Genomic DNA, 22,562 nt, shown 5'->3' on the forward strand with positions numbered 1-22,562 from the left:
GGTTGGCGGGGGCCTCGGTACTACAGAGTGAGGAATGAAATCAGTGCAGGGCCAAATACAGAGTAGACCATTGCTTTAGAATAGTGTTTTTGGAAAAGTGGCCGATTGTGTTGGTTTGATGTTTGTATCATTTAATTATTGAGGGGGTAGGGCTAGATACTAGGTGAAGCTTAGGGTCCTACCCTTCAAAATGAACAGGCATCCTTCCTGGAGGATGATGAAATTGCTGAAAGACGAACTCTGGTTTTCCTCCCTAGATAGGACACTTGGGGACTTCCATTAAAAAACACCACCAAAGCTTGGTCACTTTAATTTCTTACATAAGTGCCTGTGATCTTTTAGGGGCATAAGTCCATGCAACATCGCTACCCAGTGGTCAGGTTTCTGAGCTGTGGGTGGAAGTGACAGCAGCTTTAAGGGTCTGGAAGGAGAGGAGGGGAGAATAGGTCACTCTTCCTGACAAGTTGATTCCACTTATAAGCCATTTATTTTCAGAAATAAGTAATGGGTGAGGACACAGGCCAGGCCTACAATTTGTGCACTTGGTTGCCGAAGGCTCTCTGAGATCAAATTACTCTAGCAAACAGAGCAGAGTTACTGTCGGGATGTTTTGGGAGGACTCAAGCAGGAGAAGCCAGAGACCTTAGCAAGGAGACAGAAATAGAATGTGATGGAAATTGCTTCCCACTCTGCATCCTTGAGGGACCAAAGAGGACAAATAAGAAACAGCAGCACTAAGAAGTCAAATATGAAGTCGGGCGTTTCTCTATAATAAAATTATGGGGTTATGGTGTTTTTTGAGGGGTGCATTTAGTAGGTGGAAGGGAAATGCTAGTCCAGGCCTTTGACATCTGAGTGTGAGGATCATAACCTTGTCCCCTTCAATCATTCCTCCACGGTGGGAAGCATGCCAGATGTCAGGTCTCGTTCTGGCTTTGTTCGAGTTCACAGATAGGAAACGACTCACCGAGGAAATTCTAGGAGTAAGAAGATGTCCAGAGATGAGAAAGAGAAAAAGCGTTTTGCGTGCGGGGTTGTGGATCTTAAATCCTGTGGCAGAAACGAGGGCCCGGGAGAGGCGTGAGTGCGCAGTGCAGAGAAGCAGTGCCAATGGCACAGCTCGGAAGCGCTTCCTCTGGTCTCTGCCTTCTTGTCCAGGAAGAGGACTAAAACTGGTCCTCTGTGGGAAGCCCCTGAAGCAATGCGAGGGGGAGTCTTACAAGTATGGTGGTCACCAGGAGCCTTGCATTTATAGGAGATGGGTTGCAGGCATTGAAATTGTTGGATAAATCCCAGCCTTCCACATTTCGCTTAACAACAGCAAACTTTTATTGCAAATCATTAGTGGAAGCTGAATTCCAGCCTGGCTGGGAGAGTCAAGAGCAATTCTGGATGCAGTGGCTTTGCAGGCTCTTGCAGACGTTGCCTTTGAGTAAAGTAAAACCACTCTTGAAAGAAACGCGGCAACACTTGTTTCTGGGTGATAGTGGGGAGGATTTGAAGTAAGGTTCGGAAAAGCTTGAGGGAAGCGCGCTAACATTTTACCAGACGTTGCCCACTGTGTTACATATGTGTCAGACAAGAGGTTGGCCAGCAGTTTCAGGGGCCAATCTTTCAAAGAATTTCAAACATAGAAATAGTGGTTATTTGCCAACAGTTTCTTTCACATACTGAAAGTAAGGGCCAGTTGGCTGGGGGCAGAATTGAGTGCTGGAGCCCGGATGCTAGTTTTAGTCTTGTTCTTGGAAAAAAAGTCCCCCAGCCCCCACTTGCCACCCTCCTTCTGCCACCTCAAGAGTTCTACACTTTCTGCTAGTGCTTACGGGTGTTTAGGGAAGATGTAGGCTCAAGTAAAGAAATAAACTGATCCCCGCCACTTGTACCCCCCGGGTGGCCAATATAGGTGTATTTCCTTTGACTGCGGAGGCGCCGCCCAGGTGCCCATATTTAGCTAAGGCCCCTCAGTTTATTTTCCTAAATTACGCTTGGAAATCTTTTCTTGGGGGAGCGGATAGCTCGAATCCCGGCGATTGAACAGCTTTGCCTGGAGTAATCTCCTTACGAGACCCGTTAAGCAGCCTTCGAGATGGTGGGGACTGGATGAACAGAAGGGTGGGGGGCGGGGAGGAAGGGAGTGGCCGTGCGCCCGCGCTCGGCTGGGATCTGCCAGCCCCGGGGTGGGGGGATCGCCTTAGGGCTGGAGCGGCTGGATCAGCTGAGCAGCCCGGGACCGCTGTCCATCCCCTCAGTGCGGAATCGGAGCCGGACGGGCGAGCTCTCCTCCCTCGCTCTCCTCGCCCGCTCCGCCCGCCCAGGCGGCCGCGGTGGCCGCAGGAAGCGGCGGCGGCTGAGCGAGTCGGAGGCGAGCGCAGGAGCTGGACTATGGGGAGTCGGGGTCGGCGGGGGCGGCGGGGCCCGGAGCCCCGGGGAGGGCCTCTGCGCGGAGCGGCCCGGGCGTGTGCTAGCGCGTGAGCCGCGGAGCGCCCGCGGCCCCAGCGGAGGCGCAGGCGGAGGCGGCGCCGGGCGTGGAGCGCGCCGGGCTCCGCGCTGCCTCCGGCCCTGCGGGGCTGCCTCCGCCGCCGCCGCCGGCGGCTATGGAGCAGGCGGCCGCCAGACCTGGAGCGACGGAGCACCCCCGACTCCAGCGGCCCCTGTCCTGGCTGCTGCTGCCTCTCGTGCCGCTGCTGCTGCTGCCTGAGCTCGCGGCCTCCCAGCTGCGCTACTCGGTACCGGAGGAGCAGGCGCCCGGCGCCCTGGTGGGCAACGTGGCGAACGCCCTGGGGCTGGAGCTGCGGCGCCTGGGGCCCGGCTGCCTGCGCATCAGCCATCTGGGCGCGCCCAGCCCGCGGTACCTGGAGCTGGACCTGACCAGCGGGGCGCTCTTCGTCAACGAGCGCATGGACCGGGAGGTCCTGTGTGAGCAGCGGCCTCGCTGCCTGCTCAGCCTGGAAGTGCTGGCGCACAGCCCCGTGGCGGTGAAATCCGTGGAGGTGGAGGTATTGGACATCAACGACAACCCGCCGCGCTTCCCACGGCCCGACTACCAGCTGCAGGTAAGCGAGTCCGTGGCTCCCGGAGCGCGCTTTCACATAGAGAGCGCGCAGGACCCCGACGTGGGCGTCAACTCCGTGCAGACCTACGAGCTCAGCCCCAGCGAACACTTTGAGCTGGACCTTAAGCCCCTGCAGGAGAACAGCAAGGTCCTGGAGCTGGTCCTGCGCAAGGGACTAGATCGCGAGCAGACGGCCTTGCACCACCTGGTTCTCACAGCCGTGGACGGCGGCAGTCCAGCCCGCTCGGGCACGGCGCAGATCGCTGTGCGGGTCCTGGACACGAACGACAACTCTCCCGCTTTTGACCAGTCCACTTACCGGGTCCAGCTGCGGGAGGACTCACCCCCGGGTACCCTGGTGGTGAAGCTGAATGCCTCAGATCCGGATGAGGGCTCCAATGGGCAGCTCAGGTACTCTCTGAGTGGCTATACATCGGACCGAGAGAGGCAGCTCTTCAGCATCGACGCCAGCACCGGGGAGGTGCGTGTGAGTGGGGCTTTGGATTATGAGGAGGCCTCGTCCTACCAGATCTATGTGCAGGCTACTGACCGGGGTCCAGTGCCCATGGCAGGCCACTGCAAGGTACTGGTGGACATCATGGACGTGAACGACAATGCACCAGAGGTGATGCTCAGGGACCTGTATAGTCCAGTGCCTGAAGATGCTGCTGTCAACACTGTTGTGGCCTTTCTCAGCATCAACGACCAAGACTCGGGCCCTAACAAGAAAGTCAGCCTGAGCTTGGAGGCCAACCTGCCTTTCCGGCTGAATGGCTTTGGAAGCTCCTACACACTGGTTGTGAGTGGCCCATTGGACCGAGAACGGGTGCCTGCCTACAACATCACAGTGACAGCCACCGATGGGGGCATACCACAACTCACATCCCAACGGACACTGCATGTTGAGATCTCTGACATCAATGACAATCCACCAAGCTTCCTGAAGGACTCCTACTCGGTCTATGTCCAGGAGAACAATTTGCCAGGGGTGTTGCTCTGCACAGTGCAAGCTGAAGACCCAGATGAAAAGAGGAACGCGGAGGTGACCTATTCCCTTTTGGAGAGGGAGATTCAAGGGCTGCCAGTCACCTCCTATGTCTCCATTAACAGTGCCAGTGGCAGCCTGTATGCTGTCAACTCCTTTGACTATGAGAAGTTCCGGGAGTTCTACGTGACTGTGGAGGCCCGGGACAAGGGGAGCCCACCGCTGAGTAGCACTGTGACTGCCAATGTTTATGTGGTGGACTTGAATGACCACGCCCCTAACATTCTGTACCCTACCTCAACCAATTCATCAGCAGCCATTGAGATGGTGCCTCGGACTGCCCCTGCTGGCTATCTGGTCACCAAAGTCATAGCCATGGACCCAGATTCTGGGCAAAATGCTTGGCTCTTTTACCATCTGGCCCAGACATCTGACTTGGACCTCTTTAAAGTAGAACAGCACACAGGAGAACTAAGGACTACCAGGAAGATAGGAGATGAGAGTGGTGCCGCTTACAACCTGACTGTGGTGGTACGAGACAATGGAGAGCCATCCCTGTCAGCGTCTGTGGCCATTACGGTAGCCGTGGTGGACAGGGTGGCCAGGATCCTCCCTGACACCCAGAGACACGTGAAGAGCCCTCGGACATACTCTGAACTTACACTTTATCTTATAATTGCACTAAGCACAGTGTCTTTTATATTTCTTTTGACAATCATTGTTTTGAGCATCATCAAGTGCTACCGCTACACTGCATATGGCCCTGCATGTTGTGGAGGCTTCTGTGGAGTGAGGGAGCGGTGTCCTGCAGAGCTGTACAAACAGGCCAACAACAACATCGATGCCAGGATACCACAAGGCCTCAAAGTGCAGCCACACTTCATTGAAGTGCGAGGGAATGGCTCCCTCACCAAGACCTACTGCTACAAGGCCTGTCTGACAGCAGGCTCAGGGAGTGACACTTTCATGTTTTACAACACAGGGGCCCAGACAGGACCAGGGTCCGGGACAGCAGTGACTGACAGCAGGCACCTCACGGGCCAGAGTGGGCAGAGTGCCGGAAACCTGATTATTCTAAAAAATGAGGCTGTTTCTCAGAATGAGGTGAGGCTGCAGAGAGAGTGGTGGGGTCTTCCACGGAGTCATATATTTTTACATACCTCCAAATATCAGGGAGATCATCTTTACAGTTAACAGTGGCAGGGGTTACCTGGCATGATCTGTTTCCTTTCTAGAATGGTGACACTAGAGAATTGTCTTACTGCCCACCCCCAACCCCCACATATATGAGGGCTGTCTATAAAATCCTTCGAGGAATTAGGACTAGTTTTAAATATTTGTAGAGGAATAAAACCAGCCTGAGAGCAAGGGTCTCTTTATATCTTTATATACTTTACAGGGCAACATCGTGATATTCAAGGAGAAATAGCTGCTGTTGTATCATCCACAGGAAAAGTTTGTCTAGAAATTCTGAAACAGTGTTTTGTTTTTGTTTTTAATTCTGAGACCTGCAAGGACTCTATATGGTATCCCTCTTGGGACACACTGAATCATCTACACTGAAAAGTATCCAATTAATATTGCCAATAACTGTACTGAAGTGATGTGTGATAGGATCATTGGGAATTTGTGTCAGAGGGACTGAAGTCATAGAACGTGGGCCTCCGCCCACAGACAATGTTTGACTGAATAATGTAGTGACTACGAGGAGGTTCCTCGTGGAGAAAATGATAGTAAAGCAGAGGGGTGAAGTATCCAATTGTTTTGTGGAGCCTGAGAGATATTAGAAGGAATGCCCTGGGGACGCAGGCAATGGTTAAGGCCAGGATAAGCTGGGGAGGAAGATGAGAGAAAAGGATTTTTCCACAAGCCACCTTTTTAATGACAGACTCGATTCACTCTAAGAAGAGTTCTTTCCATTCAGTTTAAATGCGGTCTGAAATCTTTTGATTTTTATTGTTGACAGTTCTTATGATTTTTATGAATGTGAAGTAGCCTCCACAAGTCTCTCTTATTTTTAAGTAAAATGACCATACTTGCAAGCATTTTCCTTTTCTGAATCTGAAATGTGATTTGCAATGGCCGCAAAAGGCTTCCTGTACATGTAGACAGATGCTAATACATGCACTGGTTTTGAATTGTAGGTAGATATGAAGCCAGCTTGCTCATTATTATGACAAAATCATGAACACTATTTTAAAGTATATGAATGTGTATGTGGGCATGTGTGTGCTTCTGGTGCTTCTGTGTGTGATGCTAGCCTCTATGTCTGCTTGAAATAATAGAGATATGCTTTGTGCTACTTTGAACTGGATTTCTTTAAAAAAATTTTTTTTTGAACTTGGATTTCTTAATTCAAATATTTTTCCCATAAGAGTGATGAATCTGATAGACATGAAGCCACTATTTTGTACCAAGACTTTCAGAGTTACTACAAAAGGAGTTAACATTTTTGTCCCTCATATATTTTTGTGATATAATTTTTACAGTATTTTAATGCCTGTATTTCACATTCCAAGTTCTCTTTAAAAATCATTTTTAATAATCATTTTATTGGGGGTTTGTACAACTCTTATCACAATCCATCCATCCATCCATCCATCCATCCATCCACCCATCCATCCATCCATCCATCCATCGTGTCAAGCACATTTGTTGCCATCATAATTCTCAAGCCATTTTCTTTCTACTTGAGCCCTTGGTATCAGCTCCTTATTTTCCCCCTCCCTCCCTGCCCCCTTCCCTCACAAACCCTTGATAATGTATAAATTATTATTATTTTGTCATGTCTTACACCTCCCTTCACCCACTTTTCTGTTGTCTGCCCCCAGGGAGGGGGTTATATATAGATCCTTGTGATCGATTCCCCCTTTCTACCCCACCTTCCCTCCACCCTCCCAGTATTGCCATTATCACGACTGGTCCTGAGGGGCTCATCTGTCCTGGATTCCCTGTGTTTCCAGTTCCTATCTGTCCCAGTGCACATCCTCTAGTCTAGTCCACGTTCTCTTTTAAACTGGAGGTGGTGAGATGAGAATCTCCCATGGACTTGCAGGTCGATGTCAGAGGAGCTTGAGGCTAGTCAGTGCTGAGCATCCATCCCCAAGAGACAGATTGCAGATCAAGAAAACCAGGGGATGGAAAATCAAAGCATTTTCAGAAATCTCTAGTTTGTAGCATCTGGAGGCATATAAAAAGGCTTAGATTTAAATATGGATGCTGTAGACATTTGCTTAATAAATTCCTGAGAAGCCTTTTGGGGCTGGGGTGGGTTGCGCGTGGTTGCAAGGCCTAGGCAAGGCTCAGCTCTGTCATCCATTGTGAGTGCTAAGCCCAGAGGAAAAGACACTTTTGCACTCTTGCCCTCCTTTTGGCTCAAAGCTTGGGGCAATTTGAAACATGACCTATTCCTATCTTTTACCGACCCTTATGTTAACATGTGTTGTGGTACACAAACCTTTGCTCTAGGATGAGAGTTATGTCAGGAAGTGCATGCTCTTATGGGTCGTTGCCAGGAGAGCACACGTGGTTTTAATAAAGGCAGATTTCTGCCAGACACTTGGAAATTCAGTGAAAAGCCCCAAGATCTTCCGCTTCTGAAATGATTGCAATTATAGGAAGAGTGATGACTCACACTGTCAGAGCGTGGTAAAGTAGGCACAGCAATCACCCCGCTCTGAAGGTCACCACTGCTAGAAAGACTCGTTCAATCCCCATGTGAGCTTTCTCTTTGTCTTGCCTATTCACTGACGAGAGTAGGAGAAGCCCGGGGTGCAGTCAATGCCATGTGCCCACATTTGTACGGTGGATTGGATTAGAACGAAAGAGTAAGGGAATCTGTATCCATTGGCTCTTCTCTATGTACAAGATGGTCTGCTTTGTAATATTTTCTGATCGCATTACATGTAAGTTTCCCAATAAATATTGATTGGCATCTTGCATATGAAGAAAGAAGATCAGAGAGGTCAGGTAACATTCATGATCACACTGCCAGTGATCATTTTAGAGCGGGTCTGTCTGATTCCAAAGATTGTGCTTTTTAAAAGAGCGTAACCTGGGTAGCATTTCCCAAACATGTAAATCCTTAGGAGAGCAGGCAGCTTCATCTTTCCTGAGAAGGAGCTGGTGAGGTTAAACCACTGACCTTGTGGTTAGCAGTGCACACTTACCCGACAACACCACCAGGCTCCTTCCACTCAACCACTCACCACCATCACATCGATTCAGGCTCATAGCCACCCTGGAGGGCAGGAAGAACTGCCCCTGTGAGTTTCAGAAACTGCAACTCTCTATGGGAGAAAGGCCCATCTTTTCCCCAAAGAGCAACTAGTAGTTTCCAACTGCTGACCTTACAGCTGAATACGTCACCACTACGCCACCAGGGCTCCTAGGAGGCAGAAATTCCGATATTTGTACTTTTTTGGGGTATGTGATACTCAGGCATGTAGGCTACCACTAGTTCACCGAGCCATGTAAAGTACCTGCTTTTGCGTAGAAGCAGGAGCCCTGGTAGCACCATGGTCAAGTGCTTGGTGCTAACCGAATGGTCAACAGTTGCCCCAGGGAGAGAGATGTGGCAACCTGCTCAGTGAAGATTGACAGCTGTGGGAATCCTATGGAGCAGTTCTACTCTGATCTCCGAAATCCCTCTTGAATCAAATTGGCATCAGTGGATTTAGTTGGTTTTGCATAACAGAAGGTTTCAAGGAGTGACTCAGTGAATAAAAATGTTACTTCCGGGCTAATCTATTTTCTGAATTTGTTTGCTTTCCTTTTGGAAAAGCCCATTAAAAGCTTTTATCACTGTTCTGTCACGGATTTCTCTCTTCTTGCTTATTAAACACCAGCAGTTACCACCAAGCTCTAATCTTTCTGTGGATTTTACCTGCCGTGAACTCATATCATGAGCCACTTGTGCAATGAGGTTTTTTGAAGTAATTAGCTATGGGACAGGATTTCTCTTTGGAGATTTATAAAAACCTAACAGTGAATGTAGCTGGCTATCCATTCTTGAAAAGGAACTCAATCTACGATGGATTCTGTGCATTCGTGGTTTGGGTACTGTGATTGCTGATGAGTTACTCTGCTTATAATGAGCAGGCTTGTCTGCCTCGGGGACCATCTGGCAGACAGGTAGACTTTATAAGAGGGTAGCACAGAAGAGATGTTTGTGTTTTAAGTCCGAAGCAATTTGCAAATGCCAAATCTTTTGAATTTGAACACTCAAACCCTATTTGCAGTGGTAGTGACCTGAGAGCGTTCACCCTTTTTTTCCATGGTATGTAATTAATTTCCCTGAGGACTGTTTTTTTTTATCTAGTGAGTCTGTCTTGGGACCAGTTTACATCCCAAGTAAATGGTATGAAGATGAATCTATAAAAATTGTATAAAGGTCAAAATAAGCAGAAGAAACCATATCTACGCCCTCCCTTTTCTGTGTTTCATCCTCTGAGGTTCCCTTTTGAGTGGGTGGGCTGTTTTGCGCTTTGCATTTGGTTATGGGACTGTTCTGAGAAAATGTTTATGTATAGTATAATCATTTCTCTAAACTACCTCCTTCCTCCCCTTTTCTATAGACCTGCTCAGCCAGATGGAATTATGGCTGCGTTCCACTTTGTCTCTTTATCTTGCACATATTCTGCCGGTGGAGAAATCTACTTACTGTAGCTTGGATGTCTTTGGCTTACCCTTTCCTCTGACCCAGGGGTGAGCCGTCACATGGGCATCTGGTCTGACTCAGAATACTCTGCAGGGGCACGGCCTGCCATGTTATACATTGTCTATTGGCATGCTGTCTGTTTGACAGAGTAGCAGAGCCAGTTCTTGCCTTGGTTGACTCCCAATTTCTACTCTCCATGCGGGGTCAAAAGGATGTCAGTTTGCAAATGTTTGGAGAAAACTTGCAGTCACCATACCCACTGATTTAACCCAATTTGATGGGGCTTTACAGGTGTTTTTGAATGTGAATTTTGCTGGGCTTCACGTGCATCTGAAAAGATTTTGTATGTAAAAATAATAACCACTATTTTTTAAATCAAAAGTTACAGGATTCCTTAGTAGCATTTTCAATGTACTTAGTCTAAAAATTATGTGTGCTTTTCCTCTCAAGGATTTGAATTTGAAAAGATGCAAAGAAAGCTCAGACATTGCAAAGGGGACGAGAAATGCTAGTTCCTTGGCATATAAGCAGCATCTGTTCCTTTCTGCCTCTGCAGGGTCAGGACTCTGGCTCCAGGGAAGTGAGATTGTGAGAGAGAGTAATTGCTGTGTTAGCAGGCTGTGTGTCCAGCACTAAGCAGCCCTTGCATTTTCTGTTGTGCTGGAAACCCATGAGGTATTTTTCAGAGTTGTTCACTTTACTCTCCTGTCCCATGGATTAAGATTGTAAATGGCTGTTTTGGAGGAAAGCATTCCAGCTAGAATCATCATATTTATACATTTCTTAACTTGCCTTAACCAAAGACATATGTAACAGAACAATGATGATTTTAAATGGTAGATTCCTTCATTTTTTAAATGCCAACATTGTCTATATTCATTTTTCGTTACAAATTGTCTGAAATTCATGGGTAAACACAATGCCCATGTAGTAGCTCAAAGCCCTGCTCCATGTGGCTGGGTTCTCAGTTCAAGATTGAAATCAATGTTGGCCAGACTGAGTTCTCTTTTGGAGGATCTGGGAAAAGAATTGTTCCAAGCTCATTCAAATTGCTGGTGGAATTCAGTTCCTTGAAGGCATGAAACTGAGGTCCCCATTTTCTTACTGGCTGTCCCTGGGGGAGCATTCTCAGCTCTCATAAGTTGTTTCAAATCCTTGCCTGTGGCCCCGCCATCTTCAGAGCTAGCAATAATATTCTCTTACATGGGTGTCTGTCACACGTCGCATCTCTGCGACACCTCTCTCTGGCCCCTGGCCCCTCCAAAGTTAAATGACTCGTGTGATTAGGTCAGTCCCACCTGAATAATCTCCCTTTGTTAAAATCAGTTGCTCCATATAAAAAAAACTATGTATGGGGATAAAGTGCATCATATTCATAGTCTCGGAGATTAGATAAGGTATGTACTCCTGAAATGGGGGCCTTGGGCACTAATCGAAGAATTTGTTTCCTTCTTCACTCAGTATTGATGTGGAAAATCTGCAGTGGCTACATCTTTAAAAGTTCTCTTATTAAGGAAACAGAGGTGCTACAACAGTCTCCTGTCTCAATGCCATTTCTTTATGTCTTTAATAGGAATTTCCAACATAAGACGTTTTATTATTCCATCGAGTAATTGTGTGAGTTCAGGAATGTCAGAGGCCATTTAAAAATAATTTTATTTATTTTGTTTGTGATGAGCATATACACAACAAAATATACATGAATTAGACAGTTTGCATATATAGCCTTTAGTGACATTGATTACATCTTCCCCGTGGTGTAGCCTTTGTTCCTCGCCTGTTCTAAGTTGCTCCTCTCCTTTTAAAATCAATTTACTGCCCCCAGAGTTTCCTATGTAATCTTTAGAGCTTAAATAGTCAGTTTGATCCCCTGTAGATAGTTCTTTCAAAGGCTTAACACTCAGTAGTTAAGCTAAGCTATTATTTGACTGTAAGAAGGCTTCAGGGAATATTTTTGCCTCAAGATTTAAACATTATCTCATGGCAATATTTTCAAGGGTTCAACCAACTTCCATGGTGCCAAGAAGTCTTAAGTCCATGAGAATTTGAAATTCTTTTCTGCATTTCCCCCGTTTTGATCAAGATTCTTCTATGGAGTCTTACCAGAGGTGATTAATTGATCCGTATCTCAAATATTCGGTGGTATAAATACTAAATAACACTACTATGGGGAAAATCATATTTTTGCTATATTTTTCATAGAAAGTCAAATGGGTTCTTGTTCTTGATTACCAAAATTCTCATATAGGTCACCTAATTTGGCTTTTCAGACTCCCAGGTTGTGTGGCTATTCTTCTTCTTTGAAATCAAAGGTCGTGTATTTTTTACAATGAGACTAAGTATAACCTTGGAGCACACCATTCCAGTCCTAGAGAACTAAAGAGCCTCGCCTTTAGTCCAAGGCCTGAGCATATGTCTCATTACGGCAGGAACTTAGGTAGTCAAATGACCTTTCAACGTGGATTTTTGAAAGTTTACTCAAGTCCAGGCTATCATTTTGTACTTTAACTATAGAAGCTTTGATCTTGCATGTTAGCTCATTGATTCAAAAGCACTTAAATACCTATGAAATGCCAGAATTCTGCTAGTCTCTGAAATACAAATGTGAACAGTACAGATGTAACCCTTGCTTACATAGACTTTATGGCCGGACAAGAAAGGAAATGACAGGGTAAATGTAGTATATGGAAAATATTAGCCCAGCGCCTAGGACTGAGTAGAGTTACACAATAATACTTTCTTCCTTGCCTTTAACCAGCTTGGCCTTACTACCCTAAGACTTGTCATGATTTTGACCAATGAGTGAGAAACATCATGTTGCTGATAGGCTATTGTAGAAAATAGCAGCATGACAAAGAAAATGTGATCACTGAGGAAGTGGGATTGTTCAATGAACTCAGTTTCCTGGTCAGTCTTGCGTGAACTGTGCTTCAGCAAAATGAGGTTGATGATTTCATCTCACTTCAAATATCAAGTTGCAGTAATTTTCATCATGAATGTTATCCAATCTTAGTAAAATTGGCAACATTTGCTCAACAGATGTCAAAGTTTTTCTGGAAGGGAGGTTTCTACAGCTGACAAGATGACATTAGTACTGCTGAGGGTAAGGAGAAGCCGGGGATGATGCACATTTTTAAAAAGGGTTTCAGTATATTTTCAAAATGATTTACAAATATTTTAATTTTATTCCCACTAATGCCTGTGGTAGAAAATGAGAGTCTTGCATTCAGTATTCACATCGTTCTGTGATGCTTTATATTGAGCAAACAAGGGGCCTTCAAAAAGTTTATGAGAAAATGCAAATGAAAGATAATGGAGTTTTTCTGTGAACCTTTAAAAACACCTACTTCTTTTTTAAAATCATTTTATTGGGGGCTTGTACAACTCTTTTCACAAACCGTCCATCCATCCACTGTGTCAAGCACATTTGTACATATGTTGCCATTATCATTCTCGAAACATTTGCTTTCTACTTGAGCCCTTGGTATCAGCACCTCATTTTCCCCCTCCCTCCCCACTGCCTCTCTCCCATGAACCCTTGATAATTTATAAATTATTATTATTTTGTCATATCTTATACCATCTGATGTCTCCCTTCACCCACTTCACTGTCCGTCCCCCAGGGAGGAGGTTATATGTAGATCCTTGTAATCTGTTCCCCCTTTCTACCCCACCTTCCCACCACCCTCCCAGTATCGCCACTCTCACCACTGGTTCTGAGGGGTTCATCTATCCTGGATTCCCTGTGTTTCCAGTTCCTATATGTACCAATGTACGTCCTCCAGTCCAGCCAGATTTGTAAGGTAAAATTGGAATCATGATAGTGGGGGAGAATGAGCATTTAGGAACTAGAGGAAAATTGTATGTTTCATTATTGCTACACTTCACCCTGACTGGCTCGTCTCCTACCCACAGCCCTTCTGCAAAGAGATGTCCAATTTCCCACAGATGGGCCCTGGGTTCCCACTCCGCACCCCCCTTCATTCACAATGCTATGATTTTTTTTTTTGTCTTTGATGCCTGATACCTGATCCCTTCGACACATTGTGATCTCACAAGCTGGTGTGGGCTTTGTTGTTTCTCAGCTAGATGGCTGTTTGTTTATCTTCATGCCTTTAAGACTTCAGATGTTATGTCTTTTGGTACCCGGGCACCATCAGCTTTCTTCACCACATTTGCTTGTGCACCTACTGTCTTCAGGGATAGTGCCAGGAAAGTGAGCATCTCAGACTGCCGAATTGTTAGGACAAAGTGTTCTTGTGTTGAGGGAGTCCTTGAGCAGGGGCCCTCGGTTCATTTGTTTCCTTAATACTAAACCTATAAATATATGTACATAGATCTATTTCCCCCTCATCATATATAGATATATTTATATCTGTATATGCCTGTATTTGGATCTCTATGAGTACCCTTTGCCACCTAGTTCTTTCCTCTATTTCCTTATACTTTCCTCTTGTCCCACTATCATGTTCAGCCTTCATTTGGGTTTTGGAAATTCTTGGTTACATTGCCCTTCATCCAGCCATGCCAGACCTCTTACACCCTCCTTGCCCTGATGTTGGATCACTTGTTCCCTTGTCCCTGGGTTTGTTAATATCCACTTCCTTTCCCTCTCCTCCCCTTCTCTGATGTCCCCCCAGAACTGTCATCCCATTGTTCTCTCTTCCAGCTTGCTTATCCCACCTATCCCTTCCAGGTAGACGTGTTATGTACCATCACATCTACCTGGACATACAACAAACGTACATCACGTACAACAAAACAACAATAGAAAGTAAAACAATAGTTACAACACACAAAAAACCCTATGAATAGTTCAGGGTTTATTTGTTGTCCTTCACGAGTGCTTTCCAGTTGAGTCTGATGGGGTGTCATGCCCTGGCCCTACATCTATCCCTGGGGACGTCATTGCTCTGCTCCCCTCGCTGCTCTGCTGCATGCCCCCAGAGGCTGGCTTTGGTGTAGTGAGCTCAGGGTGGGCACAATTCCCCCCATGTGTCTCTAGTGTTGTCCCTAATGGTGCTATGGGTCAGTGAGGAACGCTGTGTCCCGTGGTGAGCCGGCCCTGTGGTCGTCTCTACGCTTTGCTGCTCTGAGCAGAAACATTGTCCTCAGGGCTTGGTGAGCCAGGATGTGCTTCACTCTCTCTTTTTTTTTTCCTTTCCCCCTTGTTGGCTCCTGTGAACTCTGATCAGACAAGTCCCTCTTCTTGAGCTGTAACTTCAGTGCTGTCCTCTGAAATGAATTCTTCTGGTGGGGAGGTTGGTGCCGTTCACTTAGTTGGTGATGGGCCGGCCCCTCAGGCCTCTCTGTTGGTTCTCTGCTTCATGTCAGTGTGTTGCGTTCTTGTCTCGGAGCACCAGGTTGAATCTGGTCCCTCTTTCCCTGTGGAGACACAGTCATCACCCTCCCCCTGTGTGGGTGAGTGCCCTGTTTGCCCGGCTACCCATGTCTTTTTCTCCCCTCCTTTTTAGTGGGCTACCATATGTATCCCCGAGTTTAGTCTGGCTCCTACCATATTACCTGGACCTCACCCCAGGGAATTATGCATCTAGTAGCTTCTTCCCTGTGCCCCTTTTGAATTTTTTGAGCTTACCTCAGCGGACTCATGTAGTACTTATCCTTTTGTGCTTGGCTTACTTCACTTAGCATAATGTCCTCCAGTTCTTCCCATGCAGCGATGTGCTTCGTGTGTTCATCGCTGCTTTTTAGTGATACGTAATACTCCATTGTATGTATGTACCAGAGTTTTTTCATCCATTTATCTGTTCATGGAAATTTGGGCTGTTTCCAACTCCTTGCAATTGTGAACTGTGCTGCGATGAACACTGGGGCACAGATGTCTGGCCGTGGTTTGTTTTTTGTCTTTTCTGGGTATATGCCCAGTAGGGGGATTGCCGGATCATTTGGTAGCTCAATTTCCAACTGTTTTAGATATCACCAAATCGATTTCCATAATGTCTGTACATACCTATAGGTCCACCAGCAGTGGACAAGAGTTCCTATCTCTCTGCATCCCCTCCAACACTTGTTACTTTCTGATTTCTTGAACTGGGCTATCTTTGAGGGTGTTAGGTGGTATCTCATAGTTGTTTTAATTTGTATTTCTCTTATGGCTAGAGATCTGGAACATTTTTCTCATATATTTATTGGCCATTTGGATTTTTGCCCTTGAGAAACTCCTGCTCAGGTCCTTTGCCCACCTCCTGAGTGGACAATTGATTTTTTTCTCTATAGATTAGAGTATTGTAGATTTTAGTAATAAAGCCTTTGTCTGATGTGTCATTGCTAAAGATGTTTTCCCAGTCCATGGGCTCTCTTATTACTCTCTTGGTGAATTCTTTTGATGTACATAAGGGTTTTATCTTTAGTATGTCCCACTGGTCAATTTGTGCCTCCTCTGTGTTTGTGTCCTTCCCGATTTCCTATTGGAAATCCTATTGTAATCCTTGTGCCAAGGTTCTCAGGTGTGTCCCAATTCCCTCATTAATGGCCTTAATAGTTTGGGGTTTTACCTCAAGGTCCACCTGAGTTTATTCTTGTTTATGGAGTGAGGTAAGGGTCTTGCGTCATTTCTCTGCCCCATATCCATTTTTTCCAGCACCACGAATTGAAGAGGGCATCTGCTTCCCATTTGATATTTTGGGGGCCCTTATCAAAGATCAGTTGTCTGTTTGCTGATGATGTTATTTCTGGGTTATCAATCCTTTTCCATTGGTCTGAATATCTATCATTATTACCAGTACCATGCTGTTTTGACCACTGTGGCTGTATAGTAGGTGCTAAAGTCAGGTAAAGCAAGCCCTCCCACTTTGTCCTTCTTCTTGAGGAGGTCTCTGCTGATTCTCGGTTTCTTCCCACTCCATATGAAGTTGGTAATCTGTTTTTCTAACTCTTTGAAGAAAGATGCTGGAATTTGGATGGACACCCACTTCTTTTTATTGTGAATTAGGTAAACGTTTACAGAATAGATCAGCTTCCCATTCAATAATTCTTGGCTGAAATCCCCACAATGAAACATCTTTTACCCACTCCCTCTCTGTGTTTCCTGTTTCTACTCTGTCTTCTTTCTTAACCTTTCTGAACTTTGTGGTTGGAAAAATACCTTTTTATTTCAATTGGTTGATTATTCTAAGCTATGAGTACAATATTTCTATGATATTGTTTCCCCTATAAACCAACCTATTGTTTGATTGAAACTTGAACCAGGAGTTGAGATCGTTTACAGGCCTGAAGAGTGACAAATACCTTACTGTTAGGGGGCCCACACGTCTATACCCAACCAGTAAGCCTGGTGTTTTTTTTAATGATTTAGATTTTTGTTCCATATTTTTCTCCCATTCTGTCCAGGACCTTTTGTTGTAAACCTTTTCAGAGCAGTTGGGAGTGGTAGCCAGGTGTGGACTAAAGTTGCTCTCCTTTAGTCCATGGGTCTAATATTTCCACACATCTTCAAACTTCATTGCCTTTCTTTCCTGCAGAGAGAAAGGACAATAGTTATACTTTGTGGCCGATCATGAGCTTATAAGACCTCCATTTGTACTCACAAAATGGGATGTGAAGCACTGTTGTTGTGGATTGTTACTCCGACGGACACCTTAGCGTCTGTCCCCTAAGACTGGGGTCCTGAGATCCCAGGCCCAGCCATTCACTTTTCAAGGTGTTCGGTTATGTTACAACCTGATTCTCCATCACATTTATAGGTATTGTGATGTCTTAATTAATGTTCACTAGTTTCCAAGATTCATTGCAGTGGCTACACAGAACTCACAGACAAAATTCATGATTAAAGAGTTTATTATGGAAGTAAACAAGTTAAAATGCCAGTGAGAAATGCTCAGGGTTGAATTGTTTATCAGGACATGTTACAAAGTCCTTTCTGTTCTGCTAATAAAAGCCCAAAGGTGCATACCACTCTGCTGTCCACTGCAACCTGAAGGCATTCGCTCAAGCTCCTGGGTCAGCAAAGCCAGCTCCCTGAATGAAGTGCTCAGAGCACCCACCCCAGTGAGTCTCAACCTAAGGCACTCAGCTCCACTTCCATGGGCCAGTAAGTCCAGCTTCTGGAGGCATCCCCTCCAAATGCTAGCCTCCTACACAAGAATACTCAGCTTTACTTGCGCCCTGGGTGGGACCTCCATCGTCTGTCCCAGGCTCTGGCTCCTGATTCTGCTGCTGCTCTTCTGATGGCATAGCTGTCTTCTAGATCTAGTATGTTCACACTGCAGGGATTTCGGGTCCAGAGGACGTGCTCTACTCCTGGCTCTTGCTAGTGAAGAGATCCCTCCTCCTACTTCTTAGAGGGCTCATTTTCTATGTAGCAGAATGACATTACATTACTCACAAGCACATTCTACCAGTATTTTCTCCCACCTCACCAGATCTATGCAGGAAAAGACTCTTTGATGGAAGCTAGACACTTTGGCTAGAAGAGTAAACTATTCACTGCCTTTGCAGATATATTTGCAGCAGAAGCAAATGCCCATGCACAAAGATCGTCTGTCAGATTGTATATATTTGTAGGTATGCTCTCCCTCTCCCTCCCATTCTACCTGTGTTTTTATCTGTACATTTACTTGTAGATCACCATTGTGGTTTCAATATCAAAATAATACTTATCTCTGTTGTCTGTAACTCTTGCACCCCATCCCAGTGCCTTCCCTGGATCCCCATGGTTTGCACACTCCCTCGTATTACTCACTACACACCAGTTAACACATGCTCACCCAAGTTAATGCATGTCTGCCCCCTAGCCGGTAATCTACCCTCCCACTCCTGGTAAACATCCAAGGATACTTATTTTAGTGTGAAAACCTTTCCTTGACTTTTTATAATAGTGGTTTCTTTTTTTTATAATAGTGGTTTCATACAATACTTGCCCTTTTGTGATTGACCAGTTTTACTCAGCAGAACCATCTCTAGATTCATCCATATTATTATGGGGTTTTTTCCTAAAGACTTTATTGGGAGCTCTTCTTAATATTATAAGAATCCATAGTGCAGTTAGGTCAAGCATAATTGTACAATTGCTGCCACCATCAGTTTAAAGACATTTTCTTTCTTCTTGATCTCTCAGATATCAGCTCCTCTACCCTCCCTCTCCTACTCTACCCCCCCCCAGGAACCCTTATTATTATATTAGATATTGCCATTATTATCTTTGGTCATATTTTTCACCTTCCAATGTATCTGTTCACCTACAATTCTGTATTCATTCCCTTCAAGTGGGGTTGGTTATACAGTCATCATTTCCATCAATTCCCCCTTCCCCGGTTATTGCAGTTTTTATGCCTGTTACTCTAACTTTGAGTGGTATTCTACTGTGTGTATGGAAAAGTTTATTCATTCTTCCATTGGTAGCCTTCAGATAATTCCATCTTCTTGTTACAGTGAATAGAGTTATAATGAGCATGAGTGTGCACATACCTGTACCTGCTACCGAACTTATTTCTTTAGGATCTTTTCTCAGTAGAGGGATTACTGGGTCGTATGGTATTTCTGCATAGCACACGTTGTTGGTGAGCCTTTCTCCAACCTTGATATCGCATTCATTTTCATATAGTACGGCTTCTTGGATGGTTTGCTCAGCAAACAGATGGAATAAATATGGTGAAAGGATGCAACCCTGAGGCGCACTTTTCCTAACTTTAAAGCAGACAGTACTTTCTTGTTCTGTTTGGGCGACTGACTCTTGATCCGGGTCCAGGTTCCACATGAGCACAGTAAAATGTTCTGGAATTTTCATTCTTCTAAGTGCTATCCTGTCTGTTGTGATCCACACCGTTGAATGCTTTTGCGTAGTCAGTAAAACATCTTTCTGGTATTCTCTGCTTTGAGCCAAGATCCACATGACACCAGCAGCGATAGCTGTTGTTCTGCGCCCTCTTCTGAATCCAGCTTGAATTTCTGGCGGCTCCGTGATGATATTCGTTGCAGGTGCTGTTGAATCACAGGGCAGCTCTAAGTAGGAGCCAACTCAACGGCACCCAGCAAAACCAGCAGGCAGGCTATTTCTACGTACAACTTCTTGTTGTGACATGCTATTGCCTGCATGGTCAGATCATTTCTTAGTCTGAATAGTGGTGGCTGAAGGTTTCAGCCTTTGCACACCCTTGCCAGCATTTGTTGTTTTCTTTGCGTGCGTGTGTATTTTAACTTCGCTATTAATGCTGGGATGAGATGGTATCTCATTGTTGTTTTGATTTGCAGCTCTCAAATGGTTAGGGCTCTTTGAGCCGTTCTTCATGTGTTTGTTGACTGCCTGGGTGTCTTCTTTGATCAGTGCATGACCTCTGCCCATTATTTGTCTTTTTCTTGTCGATGTGTTAAAACTTTCTATACATTAAGAGATTAGTCCTTTGCCTGGTGTGTCATTACCAAATTCCGCCTCCACCTGCAGTCTGTGGATTCTCTTCTGGTGAAATCTTTTAATGCACATGAATGTCTAATCTTTAAGGGTCTAATCTTTAAGGGTCTCAGTCATGATTCTTTGAAGCCCCTTTGTTGGACTTTGAAAACCAAAGATGAAGCAGCTTGTCTGTCCATCTCTTGCTGTGGAATAGAAGAGGATCAGAGGGGCTGACCAGAGTTGGGGGTAGAAGCATTGGAGATGAGGTACCCTACAGGTGTAGATTTTCCTGGATCTTGACTTTGGCTAAAACTCCAATTATCGTCAAAACCAAACTAAATCTCTAGGACAGAGTGGAACTGCTCACAGGGTTTCCAAGGCTGTACGTCTTTATAGACACAGACTGTCTCATCTTTCTCCTGTGGAGCATTTGGTAGATTCAAACTGCCAACCTTTTGGTTAGCAGCAGAGAGCTTAACCACAGTGCTCATTGGAACACCACATGCCATTCCGTACTCTCTGTAAGCTGGGATGCAGATTATTTCTTCTTCAGCTGTTTATGAAATCCTCCCAGTCACGTGCTCATAAGAGACTATGCATCTTTTAAATGATCTGCAAGAATGATGGCAACAAGCATGGTTGATAGATTGAAATGGTTTACTGGTATGCCTGTGGTTTTGCGTCAATCAAATATGATAATGATTATCCAGAGGAAAATGTAAAATACAACCTTCCTCCATCTTTCCATTCAAACAGATCACTACATTTAGTGATAGGGCCATTTTAATCTCTGCACATGAAAATACATCTAGAAGTATATCTATAAGAGGTTTTCAGTAATTTTTTTGTTAATTGATACAAGACAGTATGGTATTAGATTTGATCCCCAGTGATTCCTGGCAGTTTTTACCCAGACTGTCATTCCCCAGTCTTCCTAAACAAACAAAACCTTGCTATGGAATGTATTCTGACTCATGCTGACTCCATATGTTTCAGGGTAGACCTGCTCCATCGTGGATTTTATGAGTGGCCTTTAGGAACACTGCTAAATCTTTATCCCAAGGTGCCTCGGGGTGGTTCACTGCCTATATTTCCTTTTCTGTCGTCTCGACTTTGGATTGGCAATTTGTATATAAGGTGATACAGAATGAGTCAGCTGCCTCATGGGTTTAAGCTACCTTTATAGCTTATTCCAACCCCTCCATTTTAAAAAATAACATCCTTTAATTCAAAAAGCAGGTTTAATTTTGATGAAGCATAGTTATTATATCTTCTTTTAAAATCACTGTATTGGGGGCTCTTACAGCTCTTATCACAATCCTTACATCCATCCATTGTGTCAAGCACATTTGTACATATGTTGTCATCATCATTTTCCAAACATTTTCTTTCTACTTGAGCCCTTGGTATCATGTCCCCCCTCCCCCTCTCCCTTCCTCATGAACCTTTGATAATTTATAACTTTTTTTTCATGTCTTACACTGACCACTGTCTCCCTTTACCCACTTTTCTGTTGTTCGTCCCCCTGGGAGGGGGGTTATATGGTTCCCAAAAGCAAATTGCATTGACCGGGAATCAAACCCGTGTCAACTGCTTGGAAGGCAGCTCTGCTCACCACTATACCACTACCACCTCTGTGCTTACTAATAGCAATGGAGCGAGGAGGTAAAGCTATCAGGGAGGAGCAGGGAACAAGTACAGATTTTTGAAAAGAACTGGGTAGCAAAACAAGGCCAAACTCTGGAGTGGTTTGTTCTCCTCTTCCTAGTCTTCCTATTCAATCAGCACAAGAGAGGGTTATCAGATGCTGGCGCTCTGACCGGGCACAGCCTGGCTCAGACATGCTGCAGTCTGCAAAGCAGCAGCTTGCGGTCCGCTGCGGTCCCGGCAGCCCAGCGACCGTGGATAGTGCTACATCCGGTTGTAACTGGAAGACCGAATTAGAAACGTACCCATAATGGGGCATGTGAGGGCAAGGGCAGTGAAAGCGCCTCTGTCTCGAAACAGAGTGCCCTTCCTCTAATGTCTTGAGAACCTGGTTTTGGAATAGTCCCGAGCAAAGCCTGGCTTGCCGCGACTTTTAGTCTGTGCAAGGAGCCTGACGAGCTAGTTTGGTTTCTCCTAAGTGCTATAGAGCTATGACCTTAAAGTTGCACATGAAACGGCTCATTCGGTACTTTTAGGCCCATGGACATATTCAAGGAAGAAGCCAATTAATCACGTAGCAGTATCACTGAGAGAGCGTGATGTGTGGCTCTGTTAACATTGAACTCTATTTGTGCTTTCGCAGCCCCGACAGTCCAACCCTGACTGGCGTTACTCTGCCTCCCTGAGAGCAGGAATGCACAGGTATGTATTTCCCCCTTTCCTTCAGTCAGAAGGAGCTGCCACTTTGTGTGGCTCAGATAAAATATGCTTCCATAGGCTGGAAGCGGCTGTCAAAAGTGAAAAGATTTAGCTGCTTTGCCGTGAGAATGCTATTATTTTCACGTCTCTCCGTGTCTTTCTATTCCTTGAA

The 22,562-nt window shown here is 45.4% G+C and overlaps 1 protein-coding gene across 8 annotated transcripts in view; it reads left to right on the forward strand.

The window, feature by feature from the left end:
- Positions 1 to 22,562, forward strand: part of LOC142439374 (protocadherin alpha-C2) — a 255,834-nt gene that overhangs the window by 185,777 nt on the left and 47,495 nt on the right. For 7 of the 8 annotated variants that reach the window (XM_075541686.1, XM_075541688.1, XM_075541687.1 and 4 more), the window contains exon 2: positions 22,335 to 22,393. In XM_075541686.1, the coding sequence (XP_075397801.1) occupies positions 22,335 to 22,393 (59 nt within the window). Of the gene's footprint in view, positions 1 to 2,279; positions 5,142 to 22,334; positions 22,394 to 22,562 lie in introns of those variants that run through there. The other variant, XM_075541685.1, reaches the window with a different exon arrangement.

This window comes from Tenrec ecaudatus, chromosome 2 (genome assembly GCF_050624435.1).
Source record: "Tenrec ecaudatus isolate mTenEca1 chromosome 2, mTenEca1.hap1, whole genome shotgun sequence".
Taxonomy (NCBI): Eukaryota; Metazoa; Chordata; class Mammalia; order Afrosoricida; family Tenrecidae; genus Tenrec; species Tenrec ecaudatus.